The sequence below is a fragment of the Carcharhinus amblyrhynchos genome, chromosome 33 (genome assembly GCF_965287045.1).
Source record: "Carcharhinus amblyrhynchos chromosome 33, sCarAmb.v2.hapA, whole genome shotgun sequence".
NCBI classification, from domain to species: Eukaryota; Metazoa; Chordata; class Chondrichthyes; order Carcharhiniformes; family Carcharhinidae; genus Carcharhinus; species Carcharhinus amblyrhynchos.
In genome coordinates, this window is record NC_137356.1 from 22,827,043 (window position 1) to 22,846,862 (window position 19,820).

Below are 19,820 nucleotides of genomic sequence, written 5' to 3' on the forward strand. Positions count from 1 at the left end.
CATCAAGTTGATACCAGAGATGGGTTAGTTTATGAGGAGAGATTGCGTAGATTAGGCCTGTACTTGTTAGAGTTTAGAAGGCTGAGGGAGGCTCTTATAGAGACTTACAAGATAATGAAGGGGCTACATAGGGTAGAGGCAGAGAGATTATTTCCACGTAGAATGGAAACAAGAACTAGAGGGCACAGCCTCAAGATTAAGGGGGAGTCAATTTAGAACAGAGCTGAGGAGGAACTTTTTCTCCCAGAGGGAGTGAATCTTTGGAATTCTCTGCCCATTGAAACAGTGAAGGCTACCTCATTAAATGTGTTTAAGTCACAGGTAGATGGATTACTGATCAATAAGGGAATTAAGGGTTATGAGGAGCAGGCGGGAAAGTGGAACTGAACCACTATTAGATCGGCCATGATCTTATTGAATGGCGGGGCAGGCTCGAGGGGCCAGGTGGCCTACTCCTGCTCCTATTTCTAAATCTCAGCGGGTGATTTTACAGCCTCGTTTGACCTGAGACCAAATGTCCTGCCCGATGTCAACGGACATTTTCATTGTCCTCTTTGATTCTATGGCGGGTGTGGTGGTAAAATATGTAAAATAATAAAATAAGTACACACTATTCAACAAGATAATGGCTGATCTAATAGTGGTTCAGTTCCGCTTACCCGCTTGCTCCCCATAACCCTTAATTCCCTTATTGATCAGAAATCTATCTCCCTGTGACTTAAACACACTTAATGAGGTAACTTCCACTGTTTCGATGGGCAGAGAATTCCAAAGGAGATTTACAAGGATGTTGCCTGAATTGGGTGGCATGCCTTATGAGGATAGGTTGAGGGAGCTCGGTCTTTTCTCCTTAGAGAGACGAAGGATGAGAGGTGACGTGATAGAAGTGTATAAGATGTTGAGAGGTATAGATCGGGTGGATTCTCAGAGGCTTTTTCCAAGGGCTGAAATGGTCGCTACGAGAGGCCACAGGTTTAAGGTGCTGGGGAGTAGGTACAGAGGAGATATCAGGGATACGTTTTTCACTCAGAGGGTGGTGGGTGAGTGGAATCGGCTGACATTGGTGTTGGTGGATGCAAATTTTAGAGGGTCTTTCAAGAGACTTCTGGGTGACTACATGGAACTTAATAGAATTGAGGGTTATGGGTAAACCTAGTAGGTATGGATATCATCGGTGCAACTTGTGGGCCGAAGGGCCTGTTTGTGCTGTAGTTTTTCTATGTTCTATGTTATAAAATTCTGGTGCCTGATTCTACCCCTCCCACTCTGCCCTTCAATTTTGCCTCTTAAACCCTGGCCTTTGAACCCAGCCTTTTCCACTCTGCCCCTCCCACTCTGCCCCCCCCCCACTCTGCCCCCCCACTCTGCCCCCCCCCCACTCTGCCCCTCACACTCTGGCCCTCCTGCTCTGCCCCCCCACTCTGCCCCTCACACTCTGGCCCTCCCACTCTGTCCCCTCCACTCTGCTCCTCACACTCTGCCCCTCCCACCCTGTCCCTTGGACCCAGCCCCTCTCACTTTACTCAGGGTTCTCTTGATGTGAGCTTGCAGTTTGAGTTTGTAGTTAGGAAGGCAAATGCAATGCTAATATTCATTTTAAGAGAACTAGAACACAAAAGCAGGGGCTTGAAGTTTTATAAAGCTCCGGTCAAACCACATTTGGAATTATGTGAACATTTTTGAGACATTGAATGTTTTTAAGGCAAGGATGGATAATTTTTTGAACAGTAAAGGAATTACAGAAAAATAGTAAAGGTGAGTGGGCGGGTAATTGGAGCTGAGTCCACAAAAAGATTAGCCATGATCTTATTGAATGGCGGAGCAGTCTCGAGGGAGCAGATGGCCTACTCCTGCTCCTAGTTCTTATGTTCTTATGTAATTAGGCATTTTAAATACTTGTAGTTTTAAAGGTACATGTAATACTTTTAATTAGTCCACACATATAGATATATCTTCTATATATTTTTAGAAGTTAAACAAAGGTTGCTTAACTTGTGAACAGTTAGAGAGTGTCCTCTGAAACTAAATAGGAGTTAAATACATTCCTTTAAAACACCCAACTGTTGGAATCACTAGGTCATTAAGGACACTTAATTGCCTCATCAGACACCTTATAAGAAACAACTGATGCACGAATGAGTTTTAATAAAGCGGCCTTCACAGTTTCTAATTAAAACAGAGATTCAGTTAACTTCACAGACAAGGCTATAAAATACTAAGGGGGCTTTAAGAGGCCCCCTTTATCAATTAAAGGATGCCCATGTGAGACTGTTTCAGTGAAGATGCTTTGAGAGGCTGCTATCAAAATAGAGGCATGATGTCTGACTAAAGGTTAGTTATGATGTGGAGATGCCGGCGTTGGACTGGGGTAAACACAGTAAGAAGTCTCACAACACTCCTGGTGTTGTGAGACTTCTTACTGTAAAGGGTAGTTCACAAGGCTTAGAGATGATATATTGGGGTATCCCAAGAGGTATCATGATCACAGAGATTAGGGTTGTTCAGTATTTTATTCTATTGGATCAATACATAATGTATGTCATTTGTTACACTTTTGATTGGATTGTGTCCAGCTGACTGTGAGCTATAGAATTGTATAAACCAGGATGATTTTCTTGGAGGGCTTGTCTTTTTGACCCATTGCATCAAGCCCCCTGCCCTTGCTAGCAAGTAAACTAAAGACAATCTGTCGGGTCAGTATCTTGTGTTAATGTGTGTTTGTGTTAAAGTCAAACTCAGAAGTCGAGATTTTGACATTAGCCATGATCAAAAAGAATGACGGAGCAGACTCGAAGGACCGAATGGCCTACTCCTGCTTCTATGTTTCTATGCAAAGTCTTGAACCCCAGCCCTGGACAGACTCAGGATTTTGGCTGCAAAGTCCAGTATCTATGCCCCTGACCATACTTTCTCCTATCATGAAGTTTCTTACTCTACATTCACTGGAAATGGCATCCTTCACCATGATGCCAGGGTCATTCTACTTGTCCACCCTGCTCCTCATCCACACAGATAGCAAGCAGCTTGTACCCATTGGACAGAGCCAGGGGCTGAGGCTCCTCCATCACTATGTGCTCATTCTTCGTCCCTTTCTGACCTGCAGTCACATCATCCTTTTCCTGACCATGGACCCACTGATAGCTTCTGGTTCCCGGAACAGAGTGTCCAGAGAACTCCTCCCCTTTGCAATGTTTGCAACTCAGATTCCAGCTCAGAACTCTGAGCATAAGTTGCCTTTTCTGGCTGTCTGTAGTCCTGATGTTTTCCATACGTTTCCACATGTAGTCATGAACAACACATGTCTGTCTAACGTTACTTGTTGATTTGATAAGTCAAATAGCTAACTAATTGGATATTATAACTCAAAAATGTTGAGTTATAATTTCATGGTTTAAAGATAAAAGAGCTACTGAAATGAAAAGAAAAAGAATAAAAAGCAGCAGTTTGTTCAGAAGGAAGAATTTCCAAAGTTAGCACCTCAGTCAGCTCCCCAGTCAAATTCTCTGACGTAGATGACTGTGTAAACTCTCTTGATCATCCTCAAATTCAAAATCAAAACTTTCCAAACTCCCTTTTCTCTCTTACAAATCTGATTCCTTTGTCACATCTCTAAGATGACACATCTGGAGGTTTTTTTGGGAAGATAACAAAATAATACAACTACTTATGTGGAGTGAAAGAGTTAATAATCACACAAGTTTAACAATCACACAAGCTGTAAGCTGTATCTCAGTCACACAGGGGAAGCTATGTGAAAACCACAGGTCTTAATGAAAACAGACCCAGATAAGAGTCACAAACCATTTAATTGACCGATGTGCAGCTTCAGCTCATGTTTGCCCATTAGAACAAGGAACAATGGAAAAGAAGGTTTATAGACCATTGGCTAGAGATATAGCTATCATTTACTGACAATATAACATGCACAAGTTTTAAGTGGACACTACACTCTTACGTATGCATGATGTAACCTTAATCAATAACTGCAAGTGGATAGAGATAACTCATACTTTTATTGGTATTTGATAATTACTTGTCATTGAATTTGAAACTATAATTGCTTCTGTATTTCTGAATTCTGTACTCTGACTGATCTGGATGTCTTATTCAGAGTCCTAAAGCATTGGAGTTTCTCAGTAGATCATCTTAAGAACAGAAGAACATAAGAAATAGGAGCAGGAGTAGACCATCTAGCCCCTCGCGCCTGCCCCACCATTCAATAAGATCATGGCTGATCTGAAGTGGATCAGTTCCACTTTCCCTCTTTCTCCCCATAAACCCTTAATTCCCCTGCCTAACAGAAATCTATCTACCCGTGACTTAAATATATTCAGTGAGGTAGCCTCCACCACTTCAATGGGCAGAGAATTCAAAGCAGGAAGAAGCTTGAAACCACTCTGTGACTTTGTCTGGCTATCTAGGGGAAATGATAGTTTTAAATATAACAAGAAAAACATTGTGCAGCCCCATAACAGATGGGCAATGGAGTGGGATTTGCTCTGGCCAGAAAAAATTGTGCCAGCATCTTGATCCTGTGAGTATGTTGTATATCAACAGCTGGATGCTATTGCTAAACAATTGTAGTCAATATAAAGAGTGAAATCTGAAGTCAAAGTAATCTGGGCCAGACAAAGGGAGTGAAATGGTGAAAGAAAAGGGGGAAACCCTTGGGTTTTTTGTAAAAATAACCATGAGGGTGGAATGGTTAACAAGACCATGGGCCGCGGCAAAATCCAAGAAGGTGAACGTCAACAAGGAGACTGCTGAAAAGGCAGAACTGGAATTACTACTGAAGAGGGAGGAAAAGCCATAAAAATGCTGGGAGCGTTTTTTAAAAAAAAATCTGAGAAAGCTAAGCTCTCTCTTAAATAAGATTCCTAATGCAGTACAGGTCACCACAGCTGTAAAAAAATGTAACCAATATCTGTCCAGAGCAAGGGTGAGTTGTAAGTTTGAATTACAGTTATAAAGTAAGGAAAAGTAAGATATTTACTCTACTATTTCCCCCTGACACTAGAGTCAATTTAGCATGGCCAACCAACCAAACCTCACACATCTTTGGACTGTGGGAGGAAACCAGAACTCCCAGAGGAGACAACATGGGCATGGGAAGAAAAGTGCAGAAAATATTTACTAGGATGCTATCGGGACTTGATAGTTTGAGTTATAAGGAGAGGCTGGATAGACTGGGATTTTTTTTTCTCTGGAGCGTAGAAGGCTGAGGGGTGACCTTATAGAGGTCTATAAAATACTGAGGGGCATAGATGAGATAGTTGGTCAATATCTTTTCCCAAAGGTAGGGGAGTCTAAAACTAGAGGGCATAGGTTTAAGGTGAGAGGGGAGAGCTACGAAAGTGTCCAGAGGGACAATTTTTTTACACAGATGGTAGTGAGTTTCTGGAACAAGCTGCCAGAGGTAGTAGTAGAGGCAGGTACAATTTTGTCTTTTAAAAAACATTTAGGTAGTTACATGGGTACAATGGGTGTAAAGGGCTATGGGCCAAATGCGGGCAATTGGGATTAGCTTAGGGGTTTTAAGAAAAAGGCAGCATGGACAAGTTGGGCCGAAAAACCTGTTTCCATGCTGTAAACCTCTATGACTCTATGACTTCTGGTTGGTTTACCTGGACATTTGTAAATTTGATAACTTTGGTTTTGAACTCAAGGTTTTTCCATCTAGGGATATAACATTATGGGTTTTTAATTACAAGAATTTAGAAGGTTAAAAACAGAACCACAGAATGCTTCTTAATTCATTGTTGCTTTAAAGTGTGTGCTAATTTCTCTGCTTGTGTATGAATGGGTTATGTGAGTTATATGTTTCAAGCTTTAATGTTTTCTGTATAATTTTGTGACCATAGTTTGTGATTTAAGTCAGGTTTTTAAAAAAGGTGTAATTGATGAAGTTTATTTTCATAGGTTATGAACCTGAATTCATGTTCCAAAGAATCCTACAGTACAAAAGGAGGCCATTTGGCCCATCGAGTCTGCAGCAACCGCACCCAAACTCCACTCCCGCAACCCCACATATTTATCCTGCCAATTCCTTCCAACAGTAGGGGTAATTAAGCATGGCCAATCAACCTAGCCCACCCTTCTTCAGACTGTGGGAGGAAAACGGAGCACCCAGAGGAACCCATGGGAGAACATGCAGGCTCCACACAGACAGTGACCTGAGCCAGAAATTAAACACAGTAAAAAGTCTGACAACACCAGGTTTTAGTCCAACCTATTTATTTGATAATATACTCACAAGCTTTCGAGGGGACTGCCTCTTCGTCAGGTGAATGGAGAGTTCTGGCCTCAGACAGAGCATATAAAGCACAGACAGTTTAGAGATTACTGATTAAAATGCGAATCCTTACACCTAACCTGCTGTTCAACACCTGAAGTGGCTGACAATGTAAGTGGAAGGAGCACTGATCACAGTTTAAAGAGATGTGTATTGTCTCCAGACAGTACAGTAAGTGAGGTTTTGCAAACCCAGGCAAGTCACGGGGGTTACAGATAGTGCGACATGAACCCAAGATCCCTGTTGAGACCGTCCTCATGTGTGCGGAACTTGGCTATCAGTCTCTGTTCAGCGACTCTGCGCTGTCGTGTGTCATGAAGGCCGCCTTGGAGAATGCTTACCCGAAGGTCAGAGGCTGAATGCCCGTGACCACTGAAGTGTTCGCCAACAGGAAGGGAACAGTCTTGCCTGGTGACTGTCGAGCGATGTTCATTCATCTGTTGTCGTAGCGTCTGCATGTTCTCCCCAATGTACCATGCTTCGGGACATTCTTTCTTGCAACGTATCAGGTAGACAATGTTGGCCGAGTTGCAAGAGTATTTACCATGTACCTGGTGGATGGTATTCTCACGTGTGATGATGGTATCCGTGTCGATGATCCGGCATGTCTTGCAGAGGTTGCTGTGACAGGGTTGTGTGGTATTGTGGTCACTGTTCTCCTGAAGGCTGGGTAGTTTTCATCAATGAGATGAAGACGAACATCTCGCCAGGGCTATCCCCACACCCCCACTTCTTGCTTTCAGACAACCACACAACCTCAAACAGACCATTGTTTGCAGCAAACTACCCAGCCTTCAGGAGAACAGTGACCACAATACCACACAACCCTGTCACAGCAACCTCTGCAAGACATGCCGGATCATCGACACGGATACCATCATCACACGTGAGAATACCATCCACCAGGTACATGGTAAATACTCTTGCAACTCGGCCAACATTGTCTACCTGATACGTTGCAAGAAAGGATGTCCCGAAGCATGGTACATTGGGGAGACCATGCAGACGCTACGACAACGGATGAATGAACATCGCTCGACAGTCACCAGGCAAGACTGTTCCCTTCCTGTTGGCGAACACTTCAGTGGTCACGGGCATTCAGCCTCTGACCTTCGGGTAAGCATTCTCCAAGGCGGCCTTCACGACACACGACAGCGCAGAGTCGCTGAACAGAGACTGATAGCCAAGTTCCGCACACATGAGGACGGTCTCAACAGGGATCTTGGGTTCATGTCGCACTATCTGTAACCCCCGTGACTTGCCTGGGTTTGCAAAACCTCACTTACTGTACTGTCTGGAGACAATACACATCTCTTTAAACTGTGATCAGTGCTCCTTCCACTCACATTATCAGCCACTTTAGGTCTTGAACAGCAGGTTAGGTGTAAGGATTCGCATTTTAATCAGTAATCTCTAAACTGTCTGTGCTTTATATGCTCTGTCTGAGGCCAGAACTCTCCATTCACCTGACGAAGAGGCAGTCCCCTCGAAAGCTTGTGAGTATATTATCAAATAAATCGGTTGGACTAAAACCTGGTGTTGTCAGACTTTTTACTGTGTTTACGCCAGTCCAATGCCGGCATACCCACACCAGAAATTAAAGCCAGTGCTAACCACGTGCCACCCATTTCAATGGCCATAAGCATGATTCCAGGATATTTTGAGAAACATGTGGGAATTTTAAACCAGATATAAATTCACTTATGTGAGAACAAGATTTTTAAAATTGTAATAGTTAAGATTTGGGATATTTGAAATGATCGTGACAAACCCTGTGTTGGATTGATCTTGGGTTAGAACCTTTTGTCAGATCGGAAGATTTATTCCTGACACAACTGGCATCACCAAAAGGAAAATTCATAGAATAGATCATAAAATCCCTTCAGTGCAGAAGGAAGTCATTTGGCCCATCGACCCTGTGGTGACCACAATCTCACCCATGTCCTATTCCCACAATCCCAAGTATTTACCCTGCTATTTCCCCCTGACACTAGAGTCAATTTAGCATGGCCAACCAACCAAACCTCACACATCTTTGGACTGTGGGAGGAAACCAGAACTCCCAGAGGAGGCGCACATGGGCATGGGAAGAATGTGCACACAGACAGTGACCCAAGCTGGGAATTGAACCCAGGTCCCTGGTGTTGTGAGGCAGCAGTGCTAACCACTATGTCACCATGCCATCCAAAAGGACATTTTTTTCTCACTGCAGCAGGAAACTCAAGTTTTTGATAAAATTAATAGGAAAGGCTATTTCATTTATTTTCATTTTTTTGTGGGATATGGACATCATTGACTGGCCAGCATTTAATGCCCATCCCTAGTTGTCTTTGGGAGGCAGTTGAGAATCAATTCTAGAATGAGATACTGGAGAACAAAAAGGAGAGATTGAAATCACTCTGCAACTTTGGCTACTTGAGGGGGACAGTAGTTTTAAATACAACAAGAAAAATATTGTGACAACCCCACAACATGGATCAAAGGGCATACATCATTTAGAATGAATATTACTTACCCAGGTAGCCTAGAATCAGCAACAGAGTCTTCATCGTACTGAGCAGTATTCTGCAATGGAAAATGGACAATAAGTATTGGTGAGAATTCAGGAGATACGAAAATCAGAGAGAATTTTAAATTGTGAGTAGCATTGCAGACATTGAGCTTCTCTCTCTGTATCGAGTTAAGTCTCCCTCTCTTTGGGAGTGGGATTGTAGACATTGAGTTTATCTATCTATATTGAGTGAAGTCTCTCTGGGAGTGGGAATGAAGATATTGAGTTTAATTATCCATATTGAATGAAGTCTCTTTCTCTCTGGGAGTGGGGTAGCAGACATTGAGTATACCTATCTATATTGAGTGTAGTCTCTCTCTCTGTGGGAGTGGAGTAGTAGACATTGAGTTTAGAACATAGAACACTACAGCACAAACAGGCCCTTCGGCCCACGAGTTGCGCCCATCACATCAACTCCTATCTATAACCCCCAATCCCATAAAACCCCATATACTCATCCAGAAGTCTTTTAAAAGACCCCAGCGAGTTCGCCTCCACCACCACTGACGGCAGCCGATTCCATTCACTCACCACCCTCTGAGTGAAAAACTTACCCCTAACATCACTTCTGTACTTTCCTCCCCGCACCTTAAACCTGTGTCCTCTCGTAGCGACCATTTCAACCCGGGGAAATAGCCTCTGAGAATCCACCCTATCTATTCCTCTCAACATTTTATAAACCTCTATCAGGTCGCCTCTCAACCTACGTCTCTCCAGGGAAAAGAGACCCAGTTCCCTCAACCTAACTTCATAAGGCATGCCTCCCAGTCCAGGCAACATCCTTGTAAATCTCCTCTGTACCCTTTCAATAGCTTCTACGTCTTTCCTATAGTGAGGCGACCAGAACTGCGCACAGTACTCCAAATGAGGTCTGACAAGGGTCTTATAAAGTTTCAGCATTACCTCCCGACTCCTAAACTCAATCCCTCGATTTATGAAGGCCAGTACACCATACGCCTTCTTGACCACATCTTCCACCTGCGAGGCCGATTTAAGAGTCCTGTGGACCCGGACCCCAAGATCCTTCTGCTCCTCAACACTACCAAGACTCCTGCCCTTGATAGTGTACTCATTCATCCCGTTGGTTCTGCCAAAATGGACGACTACGCATTTATCTGCGTTGAAGTCCATCTGCCACTTCTCCGCCCAGTCCTGCATCCTATTTATGTCCTGCTGCAACTTTTGCCATCCTTCCAGACCATCCACAACACCACCGACCTTCGTGTCATCAGCGAACTTACTTACCCATCCTTCCACTTCCTCATCCAGGTCATTTATGAAAATGACAAACAGCAAGGGTCCTAGAACAGATCCCTGGGGCACTCCACTGGTGACTGACCTCCATTCAGAAAAAGACCCATCCACAACCACTCTCTGCCTTCTGCAGGCAAGCCAGTTCTTGATCCACAAGGCCAAAGGCCCTCGGATCCCATGCCCTCTCACCTTCTCAAGAAGTCTTGCATGGGGGACCTTATCAAACGCCTTGCTGAAGTCCATGTAGACCACATCCACGGCACTTCCTTCGTCAATGTGTTCAGTCACGTTATCGAAGAACTCAACAAGGCTCGTAAGGCACGACCTGCCCTTGACAAATCCATGCTGACTATTCCTGATCATGTCAAACCTCTCCAAATGGTCGTAAATCTTGTCCCTCAGAAGCCTTTCCATCAGCTTACCAACCACTGAGGTCAGACTCACCGGTCGGTAATTTCCCGGGCTATCTCTGTTCCCTTTCTTGAAAATAGGGACTACATCCGCAATCCTCCAATCTTCCGGAACCTCTCCCGTCTCCATTGACGACGCAAAGATCATCGCCAGGGGCTCTGCAATCACTTCCCTCGCCTCCCACAGTATCCTGGGGTATATCCCATCTGGTCCCGGCGACTTATCAATCTTGATAGAATTCAAAAGTTCTAATACATCCTCCACCTTAATATCCACAAACTCAATCTTTTCCATCTGCTGCAAATCCGTGGCAAAATCTCCCAGATCAGCTTCCACCGTGAATACTGAGGCAAAGTACTCATTAAGCACCTCTGCCATTTCTTCTGGTTCCACACAGACCTTACCCCCTTCACCTTTTATAGGTCCTATCCCTTCTCTTCTCATCCTTTTACCTTTCACATATTTATAAAAGGCCTTGGGATTCTCCTTAATCTTACCCGCCAAGATCTATATTGAGTGAAGTCTCTCTGGGAGTGGGGTAGTAGACATTGAGTTTAGCTATCTGTATTGAATGAAGTAGCTCTCCCTCTCTGGGAGTAGTATTGTGGACATTGAGTTTATCTAACTATATTGAATGAAGTATCTCTCTCTCCCTGGGAGTGGGATAGTAGACATTGAGATTATTTATCTATATTGAGTGAAGGGTGTCCCTCTCCGAGAATGGGAGAGCGGGCATTGAGTTTATCTATCTATATTGAGTAAAGTTTCGCACTGTCTGAGAGTAGGTAGTAGATATTGAGTTTATCTATCTATATTGAGTGAAGTCTCTCTCTCTCTCTGGGGGTGGGGTAGTAGACATTTAGTTTATCTATCTATATTGAGTGAAGTCTTGCTCTCTCTGAGAGTAGGGCAGTAGGCATTGAGTTTATCTATCTATATTGAGTGAAGCCTCTCTGGGAGTGGGATAGTAGGCACTGAGTTTACCTATCTATATTGAGTGAAGCCTCTCTGGGAGTGGGATAGTAGGCACTGAGTTTACCTATCTATATTGAGTGAAGCCTCTCTGGGAGTGGGATAGTAGGCACTGAGTTTACCTATCTATATTGAATGTAATCTCTCTTGGGCTGGGATTGTAGACATTGAGTTTACCTATCTAGATTGAGTGAAGTCTCTCTGGGTGTGAGTTAGTAGACATTGACTTTATTGATCTATATTGAATGAAGTCTCACTGGGAGTGAGATTGTAGACATTGAGTTTATCTATCTGTATTGAGTGAAGTCTCCCTGGGTTTATGTAATCGACATTGACTTTATCTGTCAATGTCGAGCAAAGTCTATCTAAGAATGGGTTTGTTGACCAAAAGAGAAAATGCTGGAAAATCTCAGTTGGTCTGACAGCATCTATAAGGAGAGAAAAGAGCTGACATTTTTGATTCCAGATGACTCTTTCTCAAAGCTATAAGGCATAGAAAATGAGAGATATTTATCTTGTAGGGGGAGAGACTGAAAAATGAGTCATAGCCACAAAAACCAGGGGAAAAGGCTGCTAATGGCATTCCATAGAGGGAATAGAAGATGTGAATGGCCAAATGACAGGAAACCTAAAATCAGAGGGTAAACTGTAACAGATGAAGTTGTGAGGGGAGGGCTGAGATGGGTGGGAGAGACATAAAATTAAGCAAAAGAGGAAAAGGGAAGCACAGGTGAGAAAAGGTAAGGAAAAGGGGATAAAAACAGGGGAATGAGTGTGGGGGGAATGAAAAATAAAGAAAGACGATAAAGAAATATAAGGTAGAGAACAGTTAAAATTTAAATAAAATAAAAACAAAGGAGATGAGATGGGATCGAGCTAATCTGACTGAACATATTGACGAAGTAAGAGCGGTGGATGTGGTCTACATGGACTTCAGCAAGGTGTTTGATAAGGTCCCCCATGCAAGACTTCTTGAGAAGGTGAGAGGGCATGGGATCCAAGGGGCTTTGGCCTTGTGGATCCAGAACTGGCTTGCCTGCAGAAGGCAGAGAATGGTTGTGGTTGGGTCTTTTTCTGCATGGAGGTCGGTCACCAGTGGAGTGCCCCAGGGATCTGCTCTAGGACCCTTGCTGTTTGTCATTTTCATAGTTTATCTAGGAAGTGGAGGGATGGGTTAGTAAGTTTGCCGACAATACGAAGGTTGGTGGTGTTGTGGATAGTCTGGAGGGATGTCAGAATTTGCAGCGTGACATAGATAAGATGCAAGACTGGGTGGAGAAGTGGCAGATGGACTTCAACGCGGATAAATGTGTAGTGGTCCATTTTGGTAGGACCAATGGGATGAAGGAGTACAATACCAAGGGTAGGAGTCTTAGCAGTGTTGAGGAGCAGAAGGATCTTGGGGTCCGGGTCCACAGGACTCTTAAATCGGCCTCGCAGGTGGCGGATGTGGTCAAGAAGGCATATGGTGTACTGGCCTTCATTAATCGAGGGATTGAGTTTAGGAGTCAGGAGGTAATGCTGCAACTTTATAAGACCCTTGTCAGACTCCACTCGGAGTACTGTGCGCAGTTCTGGTTGCCTCACTACAGGAAGGATGTGGAAGCTATTGAGAGAGTGTAGAGATTTACAAGGATGTTGCCTGGATTGGGAGGCATGCCTTATGAAGTTGGGTTGAGGGAGCTAGGTCTCTTCTCCCTGGAGAGACAAAGATTGAGAGGTGACCTGATAGAGGTTTATAAAATGTTGAGAGGAATCGATAGGGTGGATTCTCAGAGGCTATTTCCCAGGGCTGAAATGGTCGCTACGAGAGGACACAGGATTAAGGTGCTGGGAAGCAAGTACAGAGGAGATGTTAGGGGAAAGTTTTTCACTCAGAGGGTGGTGAGTGGAATCGACTTCCGTTGGTTGTGGTAGAGGGGAAATCGCTGGGGTCTTTTAAAAGACTTCTGGATGAGTATATGGGATTTAATGGGATTGGGAGTTACAGATAGTTCTCTGGCTTGGTAGGTATGGATCTGATCGGCGCAACTTGTGGGCTGAAGGGCCTGTTTGTGCTGTAGTGTTCTATGTTCTATGTTAATCATCTGAAGTTGCTGAATTCAGTGTTGAGACCGGAATGGTGTGATGTGCCTAGCTGGAAGATAAGATGCTGTTCCTTCAGCTGGTGTTGAGCTTCACTGGAACATTGCAGCAGGCTAAGGACAGAAATGTGGACTTGGGAGTAGGATCATGTGTTAAAATGGGAAGGTGCTTGCGCGTACACTGAAGGTGTTTAGCAAAGCAATCATCCAGTCTACGTTTGGTTTCTCCAATCCACAGGGGAACACATTGGGAGCAGCGAATGCAATAGATCAAATTGAAAGAGGTGCAAGTGAAACGCTGCTTAACCTGGAATGAGTGTTTTGGACCTTGGATGGTGAGCATGAAAGAGGTAAAGGGGCAGGTATTACACCTTCTGCAATTGCATGGGAAGGTGCCATGGGTGACAGGAGAGGTGTTGGGTATAGTGGAGGAGGGGACTAGAGGGAATGATCTCTGTGGAATGCTGTCAGAGGGAGTGAAAGGGAAATGTGTTTGATGGTGACATCACGCTGGAGTTGGCGAAAGTGGCGGAGGATTATTCTTTGCATGCAGAGACTGGTGGAGTGAAATGTGAGAACAAGGGGAGGGTCCTGGGAGGGAGGGGAGGAGGTGGAGGGTCATGGTGTGGGAGATGGACCACGTGCTGTTGAGGGCCATGTAGACACGTGCAGATAGTAATCCACGGTTGAGGAAGAAGGAGCACATATTAGAAGCATCACTTTGCAAAGTGGTGTCGTCAGAATAAATGTGATGGAGGTGAAGAAGCTGAGAAAAAGGGATGGATGGAGCCCTTACATAATGTGAAGAGCTGTAGTCCAAATAGCTGTGGGAGTCAGTGGGCTTGAAATGGTTATTGGTCGATAGTCTAGTGCTGGAACTGGAGACAGAAAAGTCAAGGAAGGGAAGGGAAGTGTCTGAGCTGGACCAGGTGATGGTGATGGAGGGGTGGAAACTGGAAGTGAAGTTGATGAATTTTTCAAAGAGCATGAAGTGGCACCAAAATAGTTATCGATGTACCGATAAAGGAGTTGTGGTAAGGGACCCAGGTAGGCCTGGAACAAGGAATGTTCCACATACCCCATAAAAAGACAAGTGTAACTAGGACCCATGCGGGTACCCATTGCTACTCCTTTGATTTGGAGAAAGTGGGATGAATTAAAGGAGGAGTTGTTGAGAGATAGAACAAGTTCAGCTAGGTGGAGGAGAGTGGTGGTGGATGGGAATTGTTCAGGCCTCTTTTCAAGAAAGAAGCGAAGTGCTCTCAGGTCATCCTGGTGTGGGATGGAGGTGTAGACATTATACATTCATGGTGGATAGGAGGTGGGTAGGGCCTGCAAACTGGAAACTGTCAATATGACGCAACACATCAGAGAAATACCAGATGTAGGTGGCGAGGGAATGGACCAGATGAGTGTGGATGGAGTCAAGATAAGAGGAAATAAGTAGGAAGTAAGAGATTATAAATGCTGAGTTTATCTATCTATATTGAATGAAGTCTCTCTGTCTCTGTCACTGGAAGTGAGGTCATAGACACTTTTACCGACACAGCTGTCCAATGCTGGTAAGATCATGCATGAGGCTGATGGTAAAGCCATTCTGTGAGTCTCACCCACCCCAATATCAGGATGGCACGTATTGGTAAAATCAGGACCATGTGAGTTTGCTATACTGGGTGAAGTCTCTCTCTCTCTCTCTCTCTCTCTCGGAGTAGGATAGTCATAGAGTCACAGAGATTTACAACATGGAAACAGGCCCTTCGGCCCAATTTTTCGATGCCACCCATTGTTTTTTAAGCTAGTCCCAATCGCCTGCATTAGCCCATATCCCTCTAAACCCATCTTACCCATGTAACTCTCTAAACGCTTTTTAAAAGACAAAATTGTACCCACCTCTACTACTACCTCTGGCAACTTGTTTCAGACACTCGCCACCCTCTGTGTGAAAATAATTGCCCCTCTGGACACTTTTGTATCTTTCCCTTCTCACCTTAAACCTATGCCTATCTTTGGGACTCCCCTACCTTTGGGAAAAGATATTGACTATCTAGCTGATCTGTGTCCCCCATTATTTTGTAGACCTCTACAAGATCATCTCTCTGCATCTTACACTCCAGAGAAATGACTCCCAGTCTATCCAGTCACTCCTTATAACTCAGACCATCAAGTCTTGGTAGCATCCTAGTAAAGTTTTCTGAACACTTTCTAGGTTAGTAATGTCCTTTCTATACTAGGGTGACCAGAACTGTACACAATATCCCAAGTGTAGCCTTATCAACGTTTTGCACAACTTCAACAAGATGTCCCAACTCCTGTATTCAGTGTTCTGACCAGTGAAATCAAGCATGCTGAATACCTTCTTCACCACTCTGTCCACCTGTGACTCCAATTTCAAGGAGCCAGAAACCTGTAAATCAAAATCTGTTTGCTGTATAACTCTCCCCAATGCCCTACCATAACTGAATAAGTCGTGCCTTGGTTTGATCTACCAAAATGCATTTATCTAAATCAAACTCCATCTGCCATTCATCGGTCCACTGGCCCAATTGATCAAGATCCTGCTGCAATCCTCAATAACCTTCTTCACAGTCCACTATGCACTAATCTTGGTATTATCTCCAAGCTTACTAACTGTGATGACTTCAGCCAGGCTAATGAGCTTGGCTTGCTAGAGTATGAACTACCTGATGAGACCTTAACTCCTCGTGAACCTGCTCCTGGGCCTGGCGAGACACGCCATCAATAGTTCCAGGCAGCGGGCGATCGACGGGGTCATCCATCCTGACTGCCTGCCCCTCTATTGTGGCTACATTCACAGCCAGGTGTCCCTGGAGAGGGAGCATGCGGTGGCCACGGGCGCAGTTGACGCCTTCTGCATCCGCTGGGCACTGCAGGGGCTGGGCTGCATTATCAGCCCTGATAATCTATGTATGATTTAATATTTTAAGTTTCCTTTCAACTTTGTTTTTTGTTCAGGTTGTCCCCCTCTTCCTTTGGGGAGCTGCCCCTTTTAATTTGTCCTAAGTTAATTTGCATACAGTTCTGGTCGCCGCATTATAGGAAGCATTGGAAAGGGTGCAGAGGAGACTTACCAGGATGTTGCCTGGTACGGTGGGAAGGTCTTATGAGGAAAGGTTGAATGATTTGAAGCTGTTTTCATGAGAGAGAAGGTTAAGAGGTGACTCAAAAGAGGCATACAAGATGATCAGAGGATTAAATCGAGCAAACAGTGTGAACCTTTTTCCTCGGATGCTGATGGCTAGTACGAGGTGACATAGCTTTAAATTGAGGGGTGATAAATATAGGACAGATGTCAGAGGTAGGTTCTTTACTCAGAGACTAGTAAGAGTGTGGAATGCCCTTCCTACTATTGTAAATGTAGTTTAAATGGTCATTGGATAAACATGTGGATGATTTTGGATTACTGTAGATTAGATGGGCTTTAGATTGGTTTGATGGGTCGTCCTGACATTGAGGGCTGAAGGGCCTGAACTGCGCAGTAATGTTCTGTGTTCTATGTTTATTTGGTTGGTGTCAAAAGAGATACCTGATGAGACCTTCCCTGGAGAAGGAGTATGCGGTGTCCTGGGGCACAGCTGACGCCTTTCATGCCACTGGGCACCACAGGGACTAGGGTGTATTGTTGACCCCAGTAATCACATTTTAATTTGATGTTTTATGTTTCCTCTCTGCTTTGTCTTTTGTTTCGGGCGGTTCCCCCTCCTTTTAAGGGCTGTTTTTTTTGAGTTGTCCTTGAATTAATTTGATTTTGTTTATTTGGTTGACACAGAAAGAATTACCTGATGATCTGGTCCGGGACCTGATCCATCATTCCCAGAGGGCTGGTCTGTCCAGCGCCTTCTTGTCCTTAGATCAGGAGAAGGCGTTCGACAGGGTGGAGCACAAGTATTTACTCGGGACTCTGCGGGCATTCGGGTTCGGGACGCAGTTTGTCGCCCGGATCCGATTACTGTACTCTGCCGCAGAGTGTCTGATTAAGGTTAACGGGTCGCTGACGGCGCCCCTTCGCTTCGGGAGAGGAGTACGGCAGGGCTGCCCCTTGTCCGGCCAACTCTATTCCGTGTGCGTGGAGCCCTTCCTGCGCCTCTTGCAGAGGAGGTTGTCGGGTTTGACTCTGCGCGGCCCGGACGTAGGAGTGGTCCTGTCAGCTTACGCCGACGACGTGCTCCTGGTGTTCACGGACCCGGCTGACCTGCGGAGGATGCGAGAATGCCAGGCGGTGTACTCCGCCGCCTCCTCCGCCAGGATCAACTGGGCCAAGTGTTCCGGACTCCTGGTCGGTCGTTGGGAGACGGACCCCCTTGCGGAGGAGCTCAGGCCTTTCACCTGGAGCAGGACCCACCTCCTCTACCTGGGGGTCCATCTCTGCCCAGCCGAGGAATCCTGGCCAGAGAACTGGCGGGAGCTGGAGGCCAAAGTCTCTGCCCGCCTGGCTCGCTGGACAGGACTGCTCCGAGTGCTGTCCTACAGGGCGCGAGTTCTGGTCATAAACCAGCTGGTGGCCTCCATGTTGTGGTACCGGCTGGTCGCTTTGACCCCTCCCCCTGGCTTTGTCGCCAATATCCAGAGAACCCTCGTGCGGTTCTTCTGGGACAATCGACTGCACTGGGTCACTGCCGAGGTTCTGCATCTCCCGCTTGAGGAGGGCGGCCAAGGTCTGGTGTGCCTCCGCACACAGATAGCGACCTTCCGCCTCCAGACCCTGCAGAGATACCTTTACGTCGAGCCTCCTCCACGATGGTGCGCCCTGGCCACGTATTTCTTCCCCCAGTGGCGTGGCCTCAATTACGACGTGCAGCTCCTGCACATCAATCTGGGGCGCGTTTCGACCTCGTTGCGGGAGCTGCCCGTCTTTTACCAGGACCTCCTCACCGTCTGGAACGCGGTCGCCTCGCGACGCAGTTCTCCCCCGTCAGGAGTAGCGGCCCTCGTGCGAGAGCCGTTGCTCAGGAATCCGCACCTCCAGCCGTATAACTTCAGGTGGCTGACGGAGAGGGAGGCTGTGGAGGCCGGGGTGACCAGGATCGGGGACGTGCTGGACGGCGGAGGAGCGGGCTGGATGAACCCTGGCGTGCTGGCTGAGCGCGCGGGGGTGTCCGTCCGGCGCGCGGCCAAAGCCATCCAAGACCTTAGGACGGTCGTGCTGGGCCCCGAAAGCACACGCCAGCTCGAGGCGGCTCGAGCGTGCGGTGGGATCCCGTCCGAGCGTTCCCCTGTTCGGGCGGAATTCCACATTGGCCCGAAGCCGAGACCCCCCTCCCCGGGTCAGGTGCCCCACAGCGCGAGCCGCCTCGCGGGAATGTCCTCCGTGCCCTTTTCCAGCGCGCGGAGGCGTTTCCTGTACGGGCTGCTGCTGCACACCTTCCGCTACCACTCCCTCGCCCGTCGCCCGGACACACCTTGGCGGGCCTTGTTGCCGCCGGGCGGCGGAGGTCCCCGATGGAGGTCCCTCTACGGAGGGATCTCCCCCAATGACCTCGGGGACCTGGGGTGGAGGGTGCTGCACGCGGCAGTTCCGCACAACAGTAGGATTCACTGGCTCACGGGATCCCGAGACTGCTCTTTCTGTGGCCTTGTGGAGTCCGTGGACCACGTCTACGTTTTGTTATAGATTGCACTCCCTTTTTGATTTTCTCAAACACCTTTTATTGATGTTCTGTTTGCATTTCAGTCCCACGCTCCTGATCTACGGACACCCGGTGCGGAGAGGGGAGGGTCGGGACGCCGACCTCCTCGTGAACCTGCTCCTGGGCCTGGCGAAACGCGCCATCAACAGGTCCAGGCAGCGGGCGATTGACGGGGCCGTCCGTCCCGACTGCCTGCCCCTCTACCGCAGCTACGTTCGCGGCCGGGTGTCCCTGGAGAGGGAGCACGCAGTGTCCGCGGGTACAGTCGACGCCTTCCATGCCTGCTGGGCGCCGCAGGGGCTGGCGTGTGTTATAGACCCCCCTCAATCACATTTTGATTTAATGTTTTAAGTTTCCTTTGGACTTTGATTTCTGTTCGGGCCGTTTCCTGCCCCCCACCCCGGCCCCGCTTCCTTTTTTGGGGGGGGGCTGTCCCTCTTAATTTGTCCCTAAGTTAATTTGAGTTAGTTTTGCTCGTTTGGCTAACAAGAGCTACCTGATGAGTCCTAATTGATGGTCCAATTATAGGGAGCCTCATGCTCCCTATTTAAAGCAGGTGTGTCAGTCTCTCACCCTGCCATAGCAGGAAACCACTGTGAGTGCTAGCTCTG

The 19,820-nt window shown here is 46.4% G+C and overlaps 1 protein-coding gene across 1 annotated transcript in view; it reads right to left on the reverse strand.

Moving 5' to 3' along the window:
* Window positions 1-19,820, reverse strand: part of LOC145361063 (pancreatic secretory granule membrane major glycoprotein GP2-like) — a 48,046-nt gene that overhangs the window by 14,488 nt on the left and 13,738 nt on the right. The window contains exon 2 of the mRNA XM_080216627.1: window positions 8,808-8,857. Within this exon, the coding sequence (XP_080072753.1) occupies window positions 8,808-8,841 (34 nt within the window). The 5' untranslated portion in view covers window positions 8,842-8,857. The remainder of the gene's footprint in view (window positions 1-8,807; window positions 8,858-19,820) is intronic.